Raw genomic sequence first — 24,155 nt, 5'->3', positions numbered from 1 at the left:
GCTTTGGCAATTCAAAGAGATGTAAAAGCCTCCTAAATTCCTCTGCACATCTTAATTATAGGGTCTGAAGGAATAGTAGTGCCTGTTCTCATTACAGAGTTAAGAGTTACAGTATCATTTTGTGTCAGATGGGGAAATAAGTGTAGCATAATACATATAACAATGTAACTCCAGTTGCCTCCCAATAGTAATTGACCTCTATCTAGAACAACTCATTTTCAATTTAAATATGCTCTTGTGAGCAAGAAAATTCCACACATACTCAGTTAGGTGTCCCGGGTTACTGACAGTAGCAGAAAGTGCCAAAAATGGACATCGAATTGTTACCAGAAGATGCTCCCAAACCTCTGCTCCAATTTCACCACCAAGACAATGGACCTATGTTTTGGGGGAAAAGGAGTAAAAGAAAAGAAGAAATGTTCTTTATCTAAGTGCACCCATAACAGGACTTGGTTTGTGTTTTGCAAAAACCAAAAGTTTGGCAAGATCAGTACTGAACAATTCTTATGTTGTAGCAAATGACAATGAGATCCAAATCAAATGTCCAGTAAAACCCTCTCCAGACTTCACTGGAGAGCAAATTAGTCTAAATTCCAATATTACTGTTTGTACCCTAGATACTCAATGGCATCAATAGAAGTTAATTCTATATACAAAAAAAGAATACAGTAGGAATTTTAAATTTAACAAGATTAATCATTGATTTTTTCCCTGGAAAGACTGACAAATACCATATGATGTAAAATGTGTATGATCCCAGTCTGGAATGCTACAGTGGTGGCTTTTAGTTTTTCAGTTGACTGAAATAAAGGAAGTTCCTGGTAGCTTTGACTGAACTGTATGTCCTTTTGAGGACTAACAGTTTTAAGTTCTTTCACTGGAGTACATAAACACTCTCAGTGAACAGAAAAAACCAAGTAAGTCTAAAATAATAGTTCTGAAAGTTGGGGGTTTTACCAGCAATAATGTATGTAATGAAAAACTGAGTCACCAGCATTTTTTTCTCAAGATTTTTTGTGTATTTGTTAAATTGGTTACTACTAAAAGATGCCTACCTCATCAAATATAACATATTGTATCCGTTTGGTCCATTTCTGACAACGAGGAGACAGCATCAAGATTTCTAAACATTGAGGCACGGTCACTAATATCTAAGAAGAAAGGTTTGTAAACCATTATTTTCAAGTAAACTGACTAATCAACTATAAGTAGATTCCATATTTAAAAAGCATTTAAAAATATATATGTACTGATTTCAAGGTAAGTAAGAAAGAATGAATGATTTGTCACTGCTATCTTCAAGAAGGGCAAGAAAGAGGACCCAGGAAACTGCAGGCTAGTCAGCCTCACCTCATTCCCTGGGAAGGTGATGGTGCAACTAATCTTGGAAATCATTTCCAAGCACACGACGAACACGAAAGTCATCAGGGGTATTCAGCATGAATTCACTGAGGGGAAGTCATGCTTGACCAACCTCTACCAACTTCTATGATGAAATGACTGGTTTGGTAGATGAGGGGAGAGCAGTGGATATTGACTTCAGTAAAGCTTGTGACAACATCTCCCACAAGATCCTCACAGACAAGTTGTTGAAGTATAGGCCAGATGAGCAGACAGTGAGGTGGATTGAAAACTGGTTGGAAGGCTGGGCCCAGAAGTTGATGATTAGTGGTACAAAGTCTAACTGGAGGCCAGTAACTAGCAGTGTACCTCAGGGGTCAACAGTGGGTCTGATCCTGTTTAATATCTTCATTAATGATCTGGATGAGGGATCTGGTGATCCCTCCCCCCTACTCAGTACTGATGAGGCCACACTTGCGAGTCCTGTGTCCAGTTCTGGGCTCCCCACTACAAGACAGACCAACCTAGCAGCCTTCTATGATGAAGCGAGTACATCAGTGGACAAGAGAAGAGCTACTGATGTATTCCATCTGGAATTCTGTAAGGCATCTGCTGTATGCTGGCAACCAAAGCATTTTGATGTTTTTTCTTTAACCGGAGCAAGTAATCAACTGCATGTCCCTTAAGGATGAATAGGTAAGGTTGTATGCCATAGACTGAAAGCTTCTGGTAACCAGTACAGGTATGCTTAGATTTTTCCTCAACATTGTATTTATTAATGGCACAGTTCTTATAATTAGAATTAACATTTTCAGAAGCCAGATGGAATACAAAAGTCATTATTATTATGTGTTAAAACACCCATAAAAATATACCTGAGAATTCATGACATCATTGCGATAATCTTGCGTGAAGACTCCACACACTACCAATCCATCTGGAAGTTTCTTGGTGAATCGACTGTATATGGTTCCCACCACTTGGTTTACAAGGGCCTTAAATAAAGCAGGTCATTAACAAAACTAGACAGTGTATGTCTAAAGGCATATGATATTCCTAGGCATATAAAAGCATTCAATTTTAACACTAATATTAATGTACTAGACTATAATGTACTATGTAATGTACTATTAAGTCTAGACTGTCAATAATGTTAACTTTAAAAAGATATGGTACTTGATTTTCAATTATACTCAAATGCTTTCAAGGAAATTTAGTGTTGTGTAAAGTGAGTTACACATTATTAAGTCTGTATTTTGGTTATTTTCAAAGCAGTTAAAATTAGATCACCTTCTACTGCACCTACAAGCACTTTAATGATCTCAAAGCCCTGGGGCTGCAGGTATAGAATACATTTCTGCACCCAGAGTGATATTCAAATGAAAAGATTATTTTGATGCCCAACCTGAGTATGACCATAAAAAAAATTTATTTTACTTATAGAAAATAATCTGTAGAGATTGTTATTGAATAACAGCACATGTAATTCACTATCCAAAAATCATTTCACTGAACATTAAAATAAGTTTTGGAAGAAATCAAAACATTGTGCCTCAGCACTTAAGTCAGTTTTTAACTATTAGGATAGAACTCATTAAAAAATATCCAACTGCCTGGAGTTCCATAAATTTCCTCTTGAAGCATCTAAAGGCGAACTCAATTAGGAAAAGCCAACTTGACTTGCTTGGTCATGATTCTGTTCTAATATTACTTTCACCATGTTGGTAGGCTTTTGGTGCTCTCACCATTTACCTAGCATGCTACTTATAGCACTTTCGTATATATTGGTGTTTCTGACCTTAAATTAGCTATACAGATATTAATAGACAAAAAACTCTATATGAGCTTATATATTCTGAAGATTATTTTTGTAAACATGCTGTTTCTAAGAAATGTAAAGCCAAAACAGGATGTAAAGATTCCATTTCTAATCCAGAAAATATATCTCAACTAAATTTTTGTAACAAGTTACCCCAAACAGTTTCAGAATCATACAGAGAAATATCACAGTCATACATACAGGATATGTAGTAGGATGCAGCCTTACCTTTGTAGGAGCAACATACACAACTACTCCTTCATTGCTTGTTTTCAGAACTTTTTCCATGCAATAGTACGATGCATATGTTTTTCCTGATGAAGTGGGAGCAACAATCACTGCAGACTCATTATTATCTACAGCATCAAGAAGTTCTCGCTAAGAGAAAAGCAGTTACTTACATCAAAATGTCTTGTTATGAAGTTCTTATTGAGTAAACCAGCTCCTTTTATGAAAACATCTCTTATTTTTGCATGCAGACTTTATGTACAGATTTTAGACTACTGAAAGTCAGAGTTAACCTAGTCATTTTATGACTGTATTCTTTCCTCTTAAACTGTTAGTGGAAAAAAATGGAACTACAAATTATAACTTGTCTATTTCAGTTATTTGGTCTGAGATACCGATACCAGAACATTCTGAGTCCAAATCTGGACATTTTCAAATTGAAAAATAAAACCTGTTAACTCAGCAGTGCATAATTCAGTTCAAAAAACTTCATTGTTTTATACAAGGCAGTATTTTTTTCTTGCATTATAATAGTTATATCAATACTACCCAAATCTCTCTTCTCCTAGCGTACAGTGTTTATTAATCTGTTTTCTTCCCTATTACTGTCATCCATGCTCTCTCACCTTACATAGGTCTGTGAAAGGGTAGCGGAAAGGGTACAGAAGAGGAAACAGAAATAGTGCTAACAGTATCTTTCTCTGTCAGCACATATGCCAAGTTCCAAGTCGCTTTTCAAGTGACTGTTTTGCAGATATGGACATGCAAAGCAGCAAATTCATTTGGCCTCCCCAGTCCGATAATAAAAAAATCTGAGTTAGACTTACTCTGCTTTAGACAGAAAAGTTATTTCTCAACTCATACTATGGGTAATTTTTTAGAGACAAATGAGCAGAGGATGAACAATCGGAGATTATCAAAATGGGGCACTACCACCATAAAATATAGTAATAAGCAGTGAAATCCCAGAGGTTCAGCATTTCTTATGTTGAATTCTTCAGGCCAAGTTCTCTGTAGAAAAGCTCTCAGCATAGAAAGAACATGGAATACAGTCCAAAAAGATCTAATGATTTTGTTAGACTTATTACAAAATTAACTTTGTTAATGCTCTTTTTGATAAGTAGTATACTAATATGTATTTTTAAATGGAAAAAAAATAATCAAAGATAATTTCCATTAACTTTATGCAAAAAGTTTGTGTCTCATTACCTGCCACGTGTCTGGTATGAAATGTTGCACTCGGGGATCTGGATCATTTCTCTCTTCCCTGAGCAAGTAATAATCCATGTATTGTAGCTGAAAGCGAGCTGGACCCACTTCGATAGCATAATTGCTTATATTCTGATCATTACTTTCTCCTGTCTGTAAGGTCAAATGAAAATTCAAGCTGGTTTGAAAGCTAGCAAGAGATTAAGAAGATGGCACATCTTTTGCCCTGTGGAAATCTGCAAGCTTTGAAAAACATATGCAAGTGCAGGTGATTTTTAAATATTTTTTTGCAGAAATCTAGACTATATAGCCTTATGTCAGGGTTATGCTTGTATGTCTTTCAAAGGACACTATGTTCTAAAATTAATATGTCTTCTATAGCTGGTGGTGGTGGTGTTTTTGTTGTCAGAAGAGCTAACAAAACCGATTAGCAGGCAAAGCTCAGCCTCTTCAAGCTATCGCCTGCCAGAGCCTTCTCATACTGTATTTATTTTGCTTTTCTTCATCCTGCCCTGACCCCTTGTGCAATGAATCACAGTTGCAAAAGGAAATTCAATGTAAAGACTGTGATCCCAAATTTTGTAAAGCACTGTATTTTAAACAATGCCTGTATACCCTAAGATATACCAAATTTAATGTTCATGGACACATCTGGTTACAACATCTGATCCTGAAAGCTGTATAGAAAAGCATTACATGTTACACATTCAGCAGGAGATCAGAAAAATCACGTAATAATTCAGGTTGTCAGGGAAGTCTGGATGTCAATTAATCCAACTCACTGACAGAAGCTGGTGCAATTGGATCAGTTCACTCAGGGCTGTGTTCAGCCGAGTTTTTACTATATCCCAAGGATGGACATTTTACAAGTTTTTCAGTTTCTTGAAAGAAACATTTTCAGTTATTCCTGAAAATTTCAGTTATTCCTAAAATCCCCCCAACTTTGCAAAAGTAATACCCAGAAACAAGTAGCTGCAAAAGCAAAAGTAGGTCCAAAATGCACTGACTGATCTAGAGCCCTTCTGAGCAAGGCATTAAACTTGACAACATATCCCTTCTATCACCACAAACCTTTACAACAGATCTTTTGAAATCCTTGGATCCTACAATTCTACTTCCTGAAATGTAATATACTTTATTTGGGGCACCAAACACCCCTACAATAACTGTGTAGCCAAGAGCAAATGATAATGTACACCATTTGAATTCACACAGAGAAAGAGAAAATTTCCACTCTTCAAGGGAAGAAGATTTCTTACAAATCAATCACTTCCCCCCTCACCTCTTAGTCCTGGTGTCGTGGTGTAACCCCAGCCAGCAACTAAGCACCACGCAGCCACTCACTCACTCCCCCCCCATCCAGTGGGATGGGGGAGAAAATCAGGAAAAGAAGTAAAACTCCTGGGTTGAGATAAGAACGGTTTAATAGAACAGAAAAGAAGAAACTAATAATGATAATGATAACACTAATAAAATGACAACAGTAAGTAATAAAAGGATTGAAATGTACAAATGATGGGCAGGGCAATTGCTCACCACCCGCCGACCGACACCCAGCCAGTCCCCGAGCGGCGAATCACTGCCCCCCCTTCCCAGTTCCTGAACTAGATGGGACGTCACATGGTATGGAATACACTGTTGGCCAGTTTGGGTCAGGTGCCCTGGCTGGGCATGAGAAGCTGAAAAATCCCCGACCATAGTCTAAACACTACTGAGCAACAACTGAAAACATCAGTGTTATCAACATTCTTCACATACTGAACTCAAAACATAGCACTGTACCAGCTACTAGGAAGACAGTTAACTCCATCCCGGCTGAAACCAGGACACCTGGTCCTCAAGGAAGGATGATAAACACTTTCCAAGAATAAGCTTCCAAAAATCCCTAACTCTACTGTGCCTGAAAAATGAGACACTGAAGTGATTGATTTTGGTTTTAGAGTTCACTGTAATCTTCATTCCTTTCGCTATTGACTTCATATTCTGCAGGCTGTGAGTTACATCCTCCCTCTTCTGCCTGAGAGCCACTTTAGCATCCCCTCTCCCTAGTAACATCCCATCTACACACAAAAGTATCTAACTGCTCTTAACATTAAATCAGCCAGCGGGCAGGTTGCTAACATGCAGAAAAGCATAAGGTCAATCCTTAGAGAAATTACTTCAGAGCCAAATTCAGTGTAGCTACTGGTGGTCTCAGCTGTGCTAGCAAGGACAAGCAATCCAGTATCTGAAACTGTCTCCTTCAGAGGTGATCAGTAATATCATAACAACAAATGGAATAGTTTTCATGCACCTCTGCAGTCTCAGAGATTTCTTTTTCTAAAGTAGCACATTTAGGCCTGTTAGATAGCAGGTCCTCATCACCTAGCTTTTAAGTTATTTTTAACACACAGAGTTGAGCTGATGTGATGAATTGAACAGCAGGTACCTCTCAGATGCCTCAGGCAGACATAACTAGAGTAAATTAATCTTGATGCATGTTTCAAAGGGTATCTTTGCAGCCATATAAAGTTCTATTCGCTAAAGGGCAACTGGCCTATTGTGCCAGCTAGCCCTCACATCAAGCAGAGAAATGTATCCATGAAACTAAAGAAGATTAATATCTGAAGCAAGAATAGACAGTTCCAAATCTTACGGCACAATACAAAATAAAATAAGCTCAATATATATCTTCTACACGCTATTCAACGCTTAAGAAAACACTGTTGATATTCAGCTACAGATTCATTTACACTAGAATCATTACACTCTATAAAGTTACCGAGTCAGATAGAGAGCATGCCAAATTCTCAAATCCAAGAAGTCTTAGGTATCGGATCAACTTTTGTAGATGTCGTTTCTCCAAGAGATCTTGATATTTTTCAAGGAGGATATGAATTCTCCTCATGACTTGAACAGCTTTCCTTAAATCTTTAGATTTGTTACCTTTAAAAAACAAAAAGTCTACCATTATTTGAGACCCAGTTGTATCATTGGGAGTCTTCTGGTATTAAGTACTTTTAGAACAGACCTTATCCGTCCAACCACACTTATGACAATTTTAAAATTAATTTTATTTAAAGACAACTAGACAAAGACAACCCAGAATCCTCTGACCTCTACAAGGTGTGCCACCTAAGCCCAAATCATTCTATCTGCTTCTGCATGCTCAGCTATAAAAGGAAGTCATACATGTACAGAATAACTGAGGTCCCCCATTTCACCTTCCTGACCCACACATTTGTTACTCAATCTTATTAGCAACATATATCAATCACTCCAATGTTTACAACTCTCCTCAACACATTTAGAGCAGTGTGTGTTTGGACCCTCCTGACTGAGGGTATGGACTGAACAAGTTAATTCTGGTGAAACAGGAGGCCACTAACCATGGTAGCACAGATTTCTGTGCAAATCATTATTCAGGCTGTGAGCCAACCACCTCAGCTAATTAAACAATCCACTGCAATATGGATACATTTTAGTGTGCATGATACATAATCACTAAAGATAGATACTATAAAATAAATTTATGCATGGAGTGTTTAAAAAGCCAAACAGGAAAACAGCTACAATCTCATTTCATTGGATACTGTATGGCTAACTCAAAGGACCTTGAAATTGCAAAAGGGGACCAGAGCCTGTTAATACTTAAAAACACCTTTCATGCTGCTGAAACAGGACTGTATTTACACATCTTTATTCCAGCTAAGAATGTCCAAAGTCACTCACTCTCTTGGTTAAAGGAAGTGGAACTTGAATCCTTAACATTAATTTGGTTACCATACCTTGCTCTCTGCAGTGTTCCTTCCACACTTCTAAACAGGCAGACAGCCCTGTCATTTCTACGCTGAACTTCACAGATTTACTTTTAAGGGTCTTGAGAAATTTCTCCAATTTATTTATTCCAACAGTCAGATTTGCTTTTATTTCCTTTTCAGTTGGTATACACAAGGCTTTCCATTGCTCCTGTTCTTTCTTTTCTTCTTTAGATTTTAGTCGCCTGTTATTTTCCTCTGCAATTGTTTCAGCTTTACTTTTCTATCCAATAAAATGAAGACATTTAGAACTAACCAGCACTGTGCATAAACATTATCTAAAAAAAAGCTAATCCATAAACTTAATCACAGCAGGTACATTACAGTTTGCAGTTAATCTGTGTGATGCATTGTGGTTTGGGAATTGTTTAAAATAGTACTTCATTTTGAAGGAGATATCATTTCTGAATCCCAATATATGTTGCTCTAAAGAGCTTCCCTAAGCTTCATTTCAATTCAGTATAAAGCTTCACAAGTAGTATAAAAAAGCACAAATGTGGAAAAATAAAATAGCAGATGTCTGAAAGTTAAATTTCAAGCTTTTATTTTATACATGGGGAATCGTAATTCTGATCATATTGAGATGCTTTACCATAAGTTAAATGAAATTAAGAGTTCAGCCTTACTTGAAGTTAACAAAGTTATTTTATATACAGACTTTCAGAGGTAATTCAACAGGCCATAATCTGTAACCCACAGCACAGTCCATTATGAAATATTACTCAAATTACTATTGCTCAGTATCATTCATAAGTATGCAAGTACATGCTACATACCCTATGATGTCTGACAACGTTCACATAGTTAGGATTAACTGCAATATCTACAGGATCTTTCACAGAGAATGTTTCCAAATAGCGCGGGGAAATAAATAACTGAATAATGTTTCTTCTGGTATTTCTCAATAGTTTCTTAAAGTAAAATTAAATTCATTAACTCCAGTTTCCTTCACTCCACATTATAATACTGTGGCCATGAGACAAAACCTATCAGCCTTTACAGAGTTCATATTTATTGATTTTTTTATTTACTTGTGCCTGTTAATATATAATCACTCATCAGTATTCCTAACTAGGAACAAAAATACTTTTGCCAATTAGCTAATTAAATTTGAAGTTAGTTTAAATTTCTTCAACTGAGAACTACTAGTGCATTCAGAATATAAAAATTCAGCTGTGGGACTCATATAGTAGAAATCCTTTCCTGGATAATAGAAAAGATTTGGAAGGAGCAACTTGAATATACTCACATGCTTTCTTTGTGTCTTTTTGACAGCAGCATTAGCATTCCCTGACACATCATCTTGAAGTACAATAAGTTTTGAAGTGCTGTCTTCCAAAGTGCTTCCATAAAAATGATGAAAAGTCTGTAACTTTTGTATTTGTCTTCTTTCTTTTGGATCTCTGGATTTTGCTGCAAACAAATATAATTGATTAAAAAACAGTCTGATAGAATTCCAGCCTAATCTATTTCCATGAAAAGATATCTGGGTAATGGATAAATTTCATAAAAATTCCTCATTGACCTAAAGGCCAAAATCACATTTTGAAAGAGGCTGGCTACTAAGACTCACTGAAATTCAAGAGTACTTTGAATTATCTGAGAGACAGGCAATAGACTCAAATTCAAACTACTTCAGGCACACACTAAAAATATTGGAAAACTTAATAAGCAGGATGCCTGAAAAAAAAATTATAACTGTTTGAGCAAAATGCCTAGGCTTCTCACACAGTCCATCAAAATAGGAAAGTGTCTTCCGAAGGCAATTCAGATGATCAGAAAGAGACCTCTTCCCCATGAAAACAAGAGTCTGTCATCAGAACATAAATAAATAAAGCTGCGGGAAGAACACTTATGCTAGCCAATGGAAGATACTGAAATGAGCACATGGATACTTCCACACTCAAGGCTCAGTATTTCTCTCTGCCCTAAAATCAAAATGATGAGTCAGCTTCTGAGTGTGAAGACCCATCTCAGAAGATGTTTCTGCTTTTCACAAGAAATCTGAGATGATACATGCCAGCATTCAAAGGGCCCTCTCTTCAGCTGGAGTGGACATAAACCTTCAACTCCAACATTATGGAAGGCGCTCCACCTACTATTCTGCAGGTTATGCTCCCCAAACGTCCCACTGAAATCACAGTGCACAGAATATTGCAAAAAATCATCCAGTCAAAAAGATGAGCAGACAGAAACCTGGTTTCATAGATCAACTGGCGCAAATACCCACTCAGTAAAGAACATGTCTAAGTCACTAAATGAAAACCACAAGCAACACTGTTGGAAGTACTAACAGTAATCCATGAATTCTCAACTCCTGTTAGGTTTTTCACAGTTTAATTCATTGTATGATGCAATAGGTGATAGGAACATCTTTGAGAAAAAGCTTTGTGTACTTGCTGGTACATACAGTATCGTGTACCTCATTTCAGGTAAATACGCAAATCTAAGATCAAAGTTAAGCTCATGGCTTCTTTTCCTTGGTATCTCAAACTGGAAAAAAATTACAGGAAACTATAATGCATAAAATCAAGAATTATGATACAAACAACTTTTGTTTACTTCTGTGCTCATTCTAGTGGGATAGAGTTAGATTTCTTCATAGTAGCCGGCATGGGGCTATGTTTTGGATTTGTGCTGAAAACAGTGTTGATAATGCCGAGATGTTTTCATTATTGCTGAGAAGTGCTTACACAGAGTCAAGGCTTTTTCTGCTTCTCACCCCACCCCAGCAGTGAGTAGGCTGGGGGTGCACAAGAAGTTGGGAGGGGACACAGCTGGGACAGCTGACCCCAACTGACCCAAGGGATATTCCATACTGTATGATGTCATGTTCAGCATATAAGGTTGGGGGAAGAAGAAGGAAGGAGGGGATGTTTGGAGTGATGGTGTTTGTCTTCCCAAGTAACCATTACACGTAATGGAGCCCTGCTTTCCTGGAGATGGCTGAACACCTGCCTGCCAATGGGAAGTGGTGAATGAATTCCTTGTTTTGCTTTGTTTGCATGTGCAGCTTTTGCTTTACCTATTAAACTCTCTTTATCTCAACCCATGAGTTTTCTTTTTCACCCTTCTGATTCTCTCTCGCATCCCACCAGGGTGGGGGGATGCACGAGTGGCTGGGTGGTGCTCAGTTGCTGGCTGGGGTTAAACAACAACAACTTCTTTTCTGTTCTCAAAAGATAAGATTGGCTATGCGTGCACTGTGCAAACATCCAAGCAGGTTTTGCACATGTATAGGTGTGCTTACTAAGCATTATCCAAACTATATATTTAAAAATTAAACTGCACATGTACATACAGTTTGCTTATATAAATCTGTGAAGCATTCCACAAGCAAAAGGGAATGTATCATGAACATCTGACCACAAGTGCTCATTCTGTTATACTCCTTAGACCTATTTAAGATAATACACAACGCATAGACATAATGCACATGCACATCAGTTTAAGTGCAATTTAGCTATTGCAGTAGCTCTAGTTTGGCAAGTATACAGCTGCAAATATTTTCTGAAATGAGAAGTCCTTCTCCAAAACCATGATAACTTTTACAATACTGTTCTATCCAACACAGACATGTGGGTTTTGTGTTAGTATTTCTTACCATCAGCATTGCAGCGTACTCGCTCATATTCCTCAGTCAAAGGTCTGCCAGAATGCCAGTGACAAAGCTCATCAAATTCCTTGTATTTAATAAGTGAAGTAACTGCAGGATCATTGCTGAAATATACAAACATTAGCAGAGCAGAAATTAAAAGTGTTTTCTGGCATCTCTAATGAAACATTCAAAACATTAAAAAACCTGGGTATTTATCAAAACACAATTTTCCTGTGACAGAAAACCGACACAGTGTTTAATTCTACTCCAAATATAGTATGTCAAGATAGCCTCAGTTTTTCAGAAAGAATTACTAACAAAGTAAAACCCCATTTTTTCACTTATTTTCATGCAGATTAATCACAGAATGCACTGTAACTACATAACTCACACGCTGGCTAAAAAATACTCATTGTGCAGCACAGAATGCACTTCCACAAGTAGCAGAGCAAATGTAAAGGATAATCTCTTCTTACTTTTTTTCAGTATTTTTATTTAATGTTTTTCTTTTCCTGAAATCAATCTGAGCTTTGCAGTTTAGGGTAAGGCCTTTCAAACACAAATTGTACATTTAGAAAAACAGTTCTAGAATGTAGAATAAGAATCAAAGACTATAATGCAAATAACAGTATGAGAAAATATGGATATATTGACGCTCATCCATCTTGTTCTGAACTTAATATTTACACCAGTACATGTAAATGTGAAATTTTACCCAGTCATAGCAAAAACTCTTCTACATTTGTACGAATTGAGCATAATATGGATGTAAAGTGCAGGGGAGTAGAAAATAAGCCCATATAATGTTATTTCATTAGAATAAACCTCATATATGTACCTTTCTAAAACAGGTAGGTCTTTCAAAACATCTCCAGCATAATCTTCAACAAGATCAGATTTCACTGAGATCAGTCCAATGTTAGGAATTTCTTCTTCACAGTCTTTACAATGTAAAAAATAATTAATATTGTTTAATTAAGAATATCTATAATTGCATATCATACGTGAAAATTCTGTCAAGTTACATTACAAATTAAATTCTATAAAGCAAAATTCGCTAGTTCCCCATTTCCTGTTTCTTCTCAAGCATAGGAAGAAGAATGAAGCAGACATCATTATTGCTTCCAAGTAGATACTCTCATAATCCATTTTAGACACCTACACTAACTTTTTGAATGCTACAACCCATCCCATCTCACAAGCATCTACTTTCCCACGCTGATTCCATAAAGACCATAGTCTCCTAAATATGCACTTTCAGCTGCACTTACGTTAGATGACTAAAGATGACATGTAACATTGTGCATCCTTCCCACGTTTGATGTCTAGCCACAACTTCAGGTATTTAAGGCATCCAAAGGAGATACAGAAATAGGCAATACAAATGCTGTGCCAGAAGATGCCTTAATATCCCACAGATAACAAAGAAACTGCCTTTTTTTGCCCACTAAAGCTCACTTTGCCCACTTGACAGCTTTGAAACCAGCTGAAGAGCACCCACAAACTTAAGTAGAATTATATTCCAGCCTTTACTCAGTTTCTTACCAACAGTGTCTTCTAAACATTTATACAATTTGGTAGGTTTAAAACAAACATTTGAAGGTTGTAACAAAACTGGTTCTCAAGAAAAGTCAGATATCAGGCAAAAATCTCTACCTACTCCTTTCATATATTCAGAACAGGTCTTGTAAGTGAGGGAAGAAAATAAATAATCTCTGAGCCAGCTATGCACTTCCCCAGTTATGGGCTACTAAACAGGATGATGGTGTAATTTAAGGCACTTATGGGCAAGTCGTATTTCTACACCTTCAAGGACTGCAATGTGAGCTACGCTGATGGCTGGACCCTACCACAAGGGCAACAATTTTGTATTTCACTTTATTTGCTGCTCCTGTGCCCAATACCTATGTCAACATGTACAAAGATGTTCTTCAGAGACAATCTTCCTGCAGTGTAATTGTTACATTAATTATGAGTAATTATTATGCTTTTTACTGTTATTTATATTACACTAATCATAATGTTTTTTTACAATACATACAATAGATTTGGGCTAGCAATCATGGAACTAAACCCAATTTCTATTGAAGTCAGTAACAACACTTTCCACTGTCTAGAGTGGAATCAGAATTTCACCCATAAGGCCTGGTCAGACTTATTTTGGCATCAGCAGCAAGTTTTGCTAGTTTGTTGAAAGGAAGGAGGAGAGGATCCATGAAGGATGGATTAGACTTGTGATCAGGATAAAGTCAGATCACTACTCCTAGAACTTTTAGTGATAGTAATGAAGATCATGCTTCTAACTCTAATTTGCAGAGTTTTCAGTACCTCTAAATAATGTCCGTTCCTGTTCAAGAAATAGTTGAGAGGTCTTTCGTATTGGGAAAGCATCTCCAAAACTATATTTCACAGCCAATTTTGCTACCGTGTCCCATAAACATTGGTATTCATTCTCCATTTCTTTCCCCAATTCCTTTTTGAACTCTAATCCTGCACAAGAAAGAAAGAAAGAAAAAAAAAAAGAAAAAAGGGCACTTTAAAATTAAGTTTCCTCAAACAGAACCTACCTATTCACCTATGCAGCATCAGACACAAAGACTTCAGTTCTATCCAAAGTCTTTCGTCATTAGAACAAATTAGAACAGAATGTTGTACACTCACAGTTTTCAGTAGCCCACGGTATAACTAACTAATGTACTGAGATGCATTTTGGAAGAAACACCAGATTTAGACTGTCTGTGGAAATCTGCAAGCTCCATAGCTAAAGAAGAGTTTCCCTCACCTTCGCCTCCAGCAGGGTAGGATCTTGAGTTGATAATTTTCTTTTTAGTACCCAACAGTAGGTATCATTATAAAAATAAATGTTTCACATTCCTAATTTGTATTTCCTTTAAAAAATTCCTCTACATTTGCTTTACTGAGGTACATACAAGACATCTTGTGACTAGATTCATAAAGAAAGTGTTCTGGTTTACTATCAGATAGGCAGACTCATGGCAGAGGATTTCAGGTAAACAGAATTACTCTGTGTCCTGGTTTCAGCTGGGATAGAATTAACTGTCTTCCTAGTAGCTGGTACAGTGCTATGTTTTGAGTTCAGTATGTGAAGAATGCTGATAACACCGATGTTTTCAGTTGCTCAGTAGTGTTTAGACTATAGTCAAGGATTTTTCAGCTTCTCATGCCCAGCCAGGGCACCTGACCCAAACTGGCCAACAGTGTATTCCATACCATGTGACGTCCCATCTAGTTTAGGAACTGGGAAGGGGGGGGCAGGGATTTTTTTTTTCACCGCTCGGGGACTGGCTGGGTTTCGGTCGGCAGGTGGTGAGCAATTGCCCTGCGCATCATTTGCACATTTCAATCCTTTTATTACTATTGCTGTCATTTTATTAGTGTTATCATTATCATTATTAGTTTCTTCTTTTCTGTTGTATTAAACCGTTCTTATCTCAACCCAGGAGTTTTACTTCTTTTCCTGATTTTCTCCCCCATCCCACTGGATGGGGGCGGGGGGAGTGAGTGAGCTGCTGCGTGGTGCTTAGTTGCTGGCTGGGGTTAAACCACGACACTCTGAAAAAACAGTTGCTACAAATCTTTTTCCATACTTCCTTGCTCTGTCAGCTTTTGTAATTTTTTTGTGAATCTTAACATATCTGATGGTGTTTTCATGTATTTATAAGACAATATATGATTTTGCCTGAATCAATCTAATCTGAAATTAAAAATATTATCCAATGTCACAATGACAGTAGGGATATAATCTAATTTCCATTCTGACTGTGTTGCACTAAGACAAAATGAAATGGATAGAAAACTGGCTAAAAATCAAATGGTTGAGAATACCCAACAATAGTGACCCAGAGCTCTTACTACCTATGCTATATCACTCTCCCTTTGCCTAAGTACAGGTGGCACATCAAAGATATGACATGGTAAAGTATTCTGAATGAGTACTGGTGAAAGACACTTTCTCATGTGATTTTCTAGACTTAGCTATAGAAAAAAAGTTTTCCTATTATTCCATAAAATGTATCCCTTATTGTATGGGTAATTAGAAAATTGTGCTCATTTCTGCTTGTACAAGCAGTTTCATTCTCATTTTGCAGCTTAATAAAGTTAGAAATGTAAGAAAGCAAACTGTTGAACAAAGATAAATACCTTCAGTGTATTTGACCTCATAGTAATGTGCAAGATTTATGAGCAGTGAATCATCATTTAAGTCGGGCAGGTAAGTTAAATCCAACTTCCAATCATTTGTATCACTTAGCTGTGTCAGAGCAAAATGCGTACACAACTGTTGCTGTTAAAATAGAGCAAACAATTAATTCTTACAGAGCACCTTTTCATGCAGAGGGATCAAAGCATCTCCAAAGCAAGATTAACTACCACAGATTTTATTGACATGAAAAACAACACACTGTTACTTGACTTCTCTGTGATCAGGAAACTGCCTTCACTGTAATAACCAACTTTAAACAATAAAAAGGACTGCCATCAAACGTTCCATATTGGATGAGACTAAAAGGTCCATCTAGCCCAGTACCCTAACACTAATGGTGGCTAACTTGAGATGTCTAAGAAGAGGTCAAGTATAGAGATATTGCCCCAAACATTCTTCTAGCCCCACTGATTTGTGGGTCACAAGATTCCTGAACTAGGTAAGGTTTGTTTCCAGCAGGTACCTTACATTTTTTGATCTCATCAGATGACTAGAGTAGCATATAAAGGAAAATGAAAACTGAAATGACAATTGCACCTGATGACAGGGGAAGTAAGGCAGTGCTACACATACCATTTTTATTAATGGTAAAACTTGCTTAGTCCAGCAGGATTTCATTATCCTAATCTGAGCTCTCTGTGAAAGAGGCATATGAAGAAGAAAAGTCACTTTAAGACATTGCATTCTACAGAGGTCAGCTGCTGCTTCTGGAGATAGAGGTTTACTTCTTCCCTGTTGAGAGATGACAGATAAAAATTTGACCATGTCCTTCAGTGAAATAATTGTGTTCCTCTCTACTTAATTCAGTGGTTTGTACTTTGTTAAAGCAGCTAATAATTTTGATCTATTTAAACAATTTGTGCATTGTAATTACTTGTGGATACACTTACTTCAAAATGAACATTCTTGTAGTGCTGGTAGATGCAGATCAGTTATAATGTAAAAAGAAAAAAAAAAAAAAAAAGAAACAAAAAATCTCTTTTCCAGAAAGAATATGACTATGAAAATCAAGACAAAACTTAAAAACAATTGTCAGTGTGTCTGGCTAGAAATATTATTATTTTAAGAGGGAAAGTTAATATCTAGATATAGGCCTATGCTCTTCTCTCAACTTCACAGCAAAAGTTGGTACAGAAATCCAGCTGTGCTAGCCACTTGTAGCTATCCTGTAGTCCACTGAATATGTGTCTCAAAATGTTACTGATACATTGCATCTGTGTTAACTTGATGGAAATATAAGACTTGTAGTATGATCAGAAAAATGATGTCATGACTGCATCTAGAAAGAAACCTTTTTTCTGAAATGTCTTGCTAACCTGAGGAAAAGTGTATTCTTCTGTAAAAGCTAGTATGCCACTGAACATTAGGAAAAGAAAAATAATGAGCACAACCAACTTCTAAGGTAAAACTTCCTATGGAATTAACTGCTCCTAAGGTAAAACTTTCCCCAGAAATAGCCACTGTGGCTGGGGGCACAGTGCCACCCACAGAGAGACCATGCTCCTTTGAAAAAGCTGCAGCCACGGTAATTATCTGAACCAGACCACTTACAGAGTATAGTAACAAAGGAAGCAGCTGGGCCTCTCTTCAGCTTGGGATCTAGAAGGGCACCAGTCTCTCCTGTTAGCAAAATGTTTATGGTCACTGTGCTGAAAAGGTACTAAAAAAAATCTTACTCTTGCTGATTGTTCTGTCTTTGCTCCCATGGAAGTATTTGCATTTTCCAACATGTTGCTGTATATTTTTAATCCCACAGCACAAGCAAGAACACAGACCACGCGCCGAATGTCAGATCCTTCAGGCCACAGTTGTTTCAACAGATGGACAGTCTGGCGAACCTGTAGTCATAACATTTTGAATAGCACAAACGACCACTATAGTAAGTCACAAAAAAAGGACAAGTCTTATCCTTTACAGTTCCATCAGAGAAGAGAAAAAAAAAGGTATGAAAACTACAGAAGGAAAAGTGGGCACAATCATTAGTAAAAATACCTCTTTTTTGTCATGTCCCTGAGGGCACCAACAGCCCTGACTGTCCCTGCCCAACCCCTGGGGCCTCCTCCCACCTCCCCTGGGCCCCATTTCAGCCCCTTGGGGCCGTCAGTCCCTGCCCCAGCAATGCTGCAGCAGTGTCTGTCTCCAGCTCCCCACAGCCCAGCAGGCTGACAACCTGGTCTAGCCTCAGCCCATTCCCAGGGAGGTGCCTGATGCCCAGGGTTGCAGCTGCCCCCCGGCTGCCCTGCTCTTGACTGGGGCAGTGGGAAAGGCCCTGGCTACCAGACCCTGCCCTGCCACCCCCAGGGGAGCTCCCACAGCCCCAGCCTCAAAGGAAGAGCCACCCATCCTTGCTGCAACCTGGTGTTTCTCTGCTCCTGGGGTATCCAATTATTTATTGAACTTGCTTCAGGAAAGATAATCATAATAAAACGAAATATTAGCAGTAGCCAGGCTTTAAAACGCTTTCTGATTAACACCATTTTTTTCTGGACTGAAAAAACTCAGCTCACTGGACCAGTATCATTCCCACTGAAGTCAAAGAAAGCCTTGCTGTTGTTCTCTGCAGGAGCAGAAGTAGAGTCACAACACCGCTGTGTAACTTAATGCTCGGGAAATGTCAGGAGTATATTAGGCACTAAAGGTGATTACAGTACCATAAAAATACTGATTTTTTAAAGTTGAAATATTGTAAAACTACTGCTTTAATCATGCAAGCACAGACCTTGCAACTGCAATCAAGCTCTTAAAAAAAATTCCCAGATTGTGAACACTTCAGTTAACAGAGTGTGCAAGCTTTAGCAGCTGCAATAGCAAGGTTCAGATTTTGAGATGTCCCTACAGGGAAGGTTGCTGCTGGCAGCAGCACCGACTCTTGCCTGCTGCTGCTGAATGTACCCTCCCACACCCTACCCTCAGGAGACAGCTGCTGCCACAGGGGTGAGACAATGGCCACAGTGCACCCAGAGGGTAGTAGCCACAGCCTTCCATGTGGCTAAGGGTGGATTTATGCCACAGATGGTGCTTTCTGCTGAACGGGCTGGTTCCCATCTTCTGCAAGACAAAGGCAGTCACCAAGATGGAAACATCCCTTAAGTGGCATCCCACTAATCAGCTTGTAGCTGAACCATCCTACTTTAGTGGACTTTAAAGAAAGAAATGGCTTCAAGCTGCTTTGAAGAAGAAGGGGCACAGAGGAAACCTTCTCAGACTCAGGGTGTCACTTAAGGATGAGAGCCCCCAGTTCTGGCTAGGAGAGAATTTCAGGTAAAGGAATGGAGGAAGACAGTCAACCTGAGGAGAAAAAAGAAAAAGGATCAAAGAGGTCAAAGTACCTCTTTTTGTATGCTTTTCAGGCTCAGCTTGAGATGTTCATATAGACATATTAATGGTTCTTTGCTCCTGACTAGGTTTTTACAGGCACATCGCAGATCTTGTTCATACTAGAAGTGTAGAAGTCAGTTACATGCAAAAATCAATAGATACAATGCATCAAGGACTACTAGCCACAGACAGAAACCATTCAGATATATGTCAATCCTCAGCCTCCAAGAAATTGTAAATTTCAGCCCCCATCTATTGTAAACAAAATTTTTAAAATTACATCCCTCGCCTAAATGCTAGTCTTGTCTGGCATATTACAAGTCAACTAAGATACATGATACTGAAGATATGGGAAAGGCTGTATCTGAGACTATCATATCTTAAGTGAACAAGGATGTGAAATGAGACTAGAGAGAACAGGGCAGGAATTTGCCACCAATCACAATGTCTTCCTGTTAAGGATTTCAAGATCAGTAGATTAAAGAATCATAAAATGAGCCACATATCAGTGCTCTATAATTTTAATATGTAAAATATAATACTCATATTGAGATATTTTAATTAAATCTGCTAAGTAGAACTAACGCCATTATTGCAAACAAACAACAAAGTTGTGTAACTTACCTTTTGAAAAAATAATCTGTGTTTATACACACTCTGAACATGATAACCGTAAACTCTAAGAATATCATACTCCTGTCCTGAAGCAAGCACAACATTGATTTTCTTGGACAATGAATGAGCAATTAAAATAGATAAATAGTCTGTTTGGAGAGAGGTCAGTCCTATGTCAGATAGGATGATGAAGTAAGGATAGCTTTTCTTCAGGAAAATCTCCCATTGGGATGACAAACAACTGGAAAATTCTGTATGAACAGTGGTGCTTGTGTTATGCCTCAGGTGTTCTATTAATGCAGTACGTAAGAAAAGAAAATGAGGATATGGAAAGTACATCTGTTCTGCATCCTGTGGGAAATAAAAACAATGAAATTATTCAGTTACATTTGTTGGCACAATGAACAATTTCCTAATCCTGATTCGGATTAAGCAGTTAGTTTTGAAGGAGTGCAGAGGTTTAAACAGCAAACAAATGTTACTTGTTCAGTACCTTGAAGAAAGCAATGACGTATTTTGCTCCTTTTTCAGTGAAATCCTGCAGGAAGCATTCAATTTGGTAGAAAAAGTTTAGATACTGTGTTTCCTTATCTAAAAACATTAGCAGTAAGGAATCCCCATCTATCACAAAGAATTCAGACTCAACAAAGTCTTTTAACAGACTGACATACCTGAAAGAAAAAGAAATAGCAGGTACATAACATTACTCCAAGAAAAGCTGGGGACATGGGACAGAAGAAATTTTCTTACTAATATATTTTAAAATAAATGGTTTTGTTAATTAAATTAACTAAACATTAAGTGGATAAATTAAATCAATAGCAAACCATCTTTCTTGGATCTAAGGTTAGTCCTAAATAGCTTGCAATTCCTACAGTTATTGAATGTATTACCAGTTGTCTCCTTTACAACTCTGGATACTTTTGTAGCATCTGAGGCTTCTGTGACTTACCTGGCACCTCTTGTCCATGTCTGCTTATGCAGAAAGCGTTATCTGTTCTATAAGAAATACCCCACATGAGATAACCACAAAATATATTTTGAGAGCCTTCCTGCCTGAGTTTCCAGCTAAAAATAGCAAGTGGGTTATCAACAACTATCATGACAATGACAACTACCTCCTTCATCTAAGGAATGTCTATGGCAAGAAAAATATCTTAACAGTGAGAGGAATCCAATCACAATACATTCCTTCAAGAGAGCAAAGAATTAAAAGACTTCTTCACCCCCTTCCTATTTCAGAAAACTATGAAAGTTGATAGAATTTGCATTAACCAGTCTTAGGTCAAACTTGAAACAAATCGTTTGCACTGAAGATGGCAAGTATAAACAGGCAGCACCTCAGCAGTTAATACATCCTAGGAATTGACTGCATTCTCCAACTCTTTAAGAATCCATGAAAATCCAGGGACATGATGTTTTACCCAGGACAGACCAAGGAGTCAGAAGAACTTTTGCAGGTCCAGATGAAGAAGAGGCAAGCCCTTCTAGTAAAGGATCTCTGCTTTCATGTTTATCTATTACATACTACACTATTACATACTACAACACTAATGTATATTATGAGAACATCCATACTCTAATGGTAAGAACATGCTTGTTTTCTTCAAGGCTGTCAAAGTGCCTGATACATATCATCTTAGATCCACACCTGGGAATAACCAGCTTTCCCTTCTGGCTGACATCAACAGATTCTGGTTTACAGGCCCAGTTTGTTATCCGATGTAATGAGTAGCCTTCCATGAACAAAAACTATGTAAACTTCTGTCTTACACATTTAAATTGTCTGCCTTTAATTAATACTAATCTTTTCAGCATGTAAGCTCCAGAATGAAGAGGAGACACTTCACTGTCAATGTGAATGGCACTATTTCTAATCCTTTTCCACATCAAGCAGGGAAAGGAATTAGAATCAGGAGATGCAGAAGATCATGCATTAGAACTGATGTGCGAAAACACAGAAAGTGTATATGAAAAGGAAAATTTTGTAGGAAAACTGTGTTAAATGCTGTAAAAGTAGTAGCCTTAAAACATGTGAGGAAACTTGCTCCAAAAAAGCATGACAATTTGAAAAAGAACCCCACTGTACTTACTGAGCTCTTGATAGGGATGCCCAAATGTGTAGCCTCAACTTCTTCAGGAATTCACGATGTTTTCTTATTTCTAAAATATCCACATACATGGTTATTGATAGAACCATAAAACCATAACTCATCAATTAATTACAAAAGAGCCAAAAGGTAAGACACTGCAATAAAAGCCACAGATATGAGCATAAACTAGTAACAGCTCCTCACCAGGGCTTTGGGAATCACGTTCATGCTGAAGAACTATGAAATCCTCTCCTTCAGTTTGTGATGCCTGCTGTGTCACTTCTTCAGTGGTTGAGATACTATAAGCATTACTGTAATCTGGGTCTTCGGCTTCTTTTTCTCTGTCTTCCTCTTCTTTAAGCATCTGTGCAACAGCTGCTTCTGCTTTGTCACTGGTTTCATTCTCCTCATCACTGTCACTTGTACTCCCACTCTCTTTATCTTCCTTTTTTGGAATGAAGCCTGTTTTCTCACTGTCACTACACTCACTATCCTTATCATCATTACTAGCATTCTCATTTGCATCATTATGAATGACTTTCTTGAAATGATCTTCTGCAGAATCCATCACAGATCTTGATTCTGGCATCCAAAAAAAGAAAACTCTAAGTAATCAAGAAATAATTTTCAGGAAATAGGGTATGGTCTGAGGCTTCAACCGTTAAATTATCTACTTCATAATCACATGTAGGGGTCGGCGTTCGGAAGATCTTGCAATGGCACGGAAAGTTAGAGGGTTAGTCGCAGCCTTGTGATGTACCTGTAACCCCACCTCCCCTTGATAGTGTAAAAGGAATTAACTGCGCAATAAAAGGCGGAAGTTGGCGCTCACACTGCGTGTGTTATCTGTCTCTTTCCCTGGTCCGGGCCGACCAGTGATCTAAGCGTGGCACCTTGATATGTAGCGAACGCTACAATCACACTGGAATAAAACTTTAAGAAAAATCAGAAAGCATTTTCTGAACATCCCTGTGAGACATATTTGCATTTTAAAATCAATAAATGTTGTTATGAACTGTAATGAAAACATCAGCTTTTGTCTTTCTTAAAGTTTACTAAAGAGGAGCATTACATATCTGTTTTGCGTTTTGCACAAAGGGACCCATGGGGGGTTAGTCATGATTTGCTGTATTAGTCATATCTACATGGCATGCTCCAAGAAATGATGTGCATTTCCTGGTTCAAGGGACTTGTACCCACACTGTTCGTGCTAGTCCAGTCACAAGTAGGCACACCACAACATCTTCATTGCATGATGGGGGTAATAATGGTTAGGTATCAATCCCATTTTTTAATTCAGTTTTAGCTTTTTTCTTCTTTTTTTCAAGGGTAGAATTCTCAAATCTTGAGTGAGCATACAATTGTAATGGTTAGGGTAAATCCCCACTTTATGAGGTCACAATGTTCAGTTCCTTTGAGCTAAAGAAGAAGCAAGCAGCTTGGGATAACCCTGCACAGTTCCTACAACATCAGCTCAGTTCTTCTGAACTTCAATTTTTTCTAGTTTCCATTCAGGAAACAGCCTCACACCGTATTTATTGTTGCAGTATTTGCCATTGTAATATTCACATGCCTTAGATATGGTTATCCTTCATTTTCCAGGGACCATAAAAGAACTATTTAATCTTTAGATGTCATTTTTAGTCTTATAACCTTCCTTAAAAAAAACCTAACAAAATAGTGCAACTTCCATTTTTCAGATTTCACAAACTCAAAACTGAACTGCAATTTTCTTTGATTTTCACCTTGTGTTAGTTTAAACTTCTAGCAAATGAAGTTGCAGAAAAAAGAAACAAAAATAAATTTTTATTATCAACTTGTAAAACGCTGTACGCATAGTGTGCTATATTACAGTGGGGAGCTTAACCTAACTTTACAGTTGAACTTTAATACCTATTTTTACAAAATGCAAGCT

General features: G+C 37.7%; 1 protein-coding gene across 1 annotated transcript in view; it reads right to left on the bottom strand.

The window, feature by feature from the left end:
• The window catches only part of DDX60 (DExD/H-box helicase 60), a 43,220-nt gene extending 20,391 nt beyond the window's left edge, over nucleotides 1-22,829 (bottom strand). The window contains exons 1-19 of the mRNA XM_075031629.1: nucleotides 22,445-22,829; nucleotides 22,241-22,310; nucleotides 20,641-20,818; nucleotides 20,157-20,498; nucleotides 19,544-19,651; nucleotides 17,891-18,052; nucleotides 16,788-16,946; nucleotides 16,154-16,295; nucleotides 14,321-14,482; nucleotides 12,831-12,933; nucleotides 11,999-12,114; nucleotides 9,644-9,807; nucleotides 8,365-8,617; nucleotides 7,359-7,522; nucleotides 4,598-4,750; nucleotides 3,389-3,538; nucleotides 2,217-2,336; nucleotides 1,056-1,151; nucleotides 263-378 (exon numbers count right to left, since the gene is read on the bottom strand). Coding sequence (XP_074887730.1) covers nucleotides 263-378; nucleotides 1,056-1,151; nucleotides 2,217-2,336; nucleotides 3,389-3,538; nucleotides 4,598-4,750; nucleotides 7,359-7,522; nucleotides 8,365-8,617; nucleotides 9,644-9,807; nucleotides 11,999-12,114; nucleotides 12,831-12,933; nucleotides 14,321-14,482; nucleotides 16,154-16,295; nucleotides 16,788-16,946; nucleotides 17,891-18,052; nucleotides 19,544-19,651; nucleotides 20,157-20,498; nucleotides 20,641-20,818; nucleotides 22,241-22,310; nucleotides 22,445-22,829 — 3,143 coding nt within the window. The remainder of the gene's footprint in view (nucleotides 1-262; nucleotides 379-1,055; nucleotides 1,152-2,216; nucleotides 2,337-3,388; nucleotides 3,539-4,597; nucleotides 4,751-7,358; nucleotides 7,523-8,364; nucleotides 8,618-9,643; nucleotides 9,808-11,998; nucleotides 12,115-12,830; nucleotides 12,934-14,320; nucleotides 14,483-16,153; nucleotides 16,296-16,787; nucleotides 16,947-17,890; nucleotides 18,053-19,543; nucleotides 19,652-20,156; nucleotides 20,499-20,640; nucleotides 20,819-22,240; nucleotides 22,311-22,444) is intronic.
• Between the last annotated feature and the right edge of the window lie 1,326 nt (nucleotides 22,830-24,155).

Source organism: Buteo buteo, chromosome 1, assembly GCF_964188355.1.
Source record: "Buteo buteo chromosome 1, bButBut1.hap1.1, whole genome shotgun sequence".
In the NCBI taxonomy this organism is placed as follows: Eukaryota; Metazoa; Chordata; class Aves; order Accipitriformes; family Accipitridae; genus Buteo; species Buteo buteo.
Note: the sequence above shows the minus strand (reverse complement) of the source record. Positions and strands in the feature narration are given on the sequence as shown.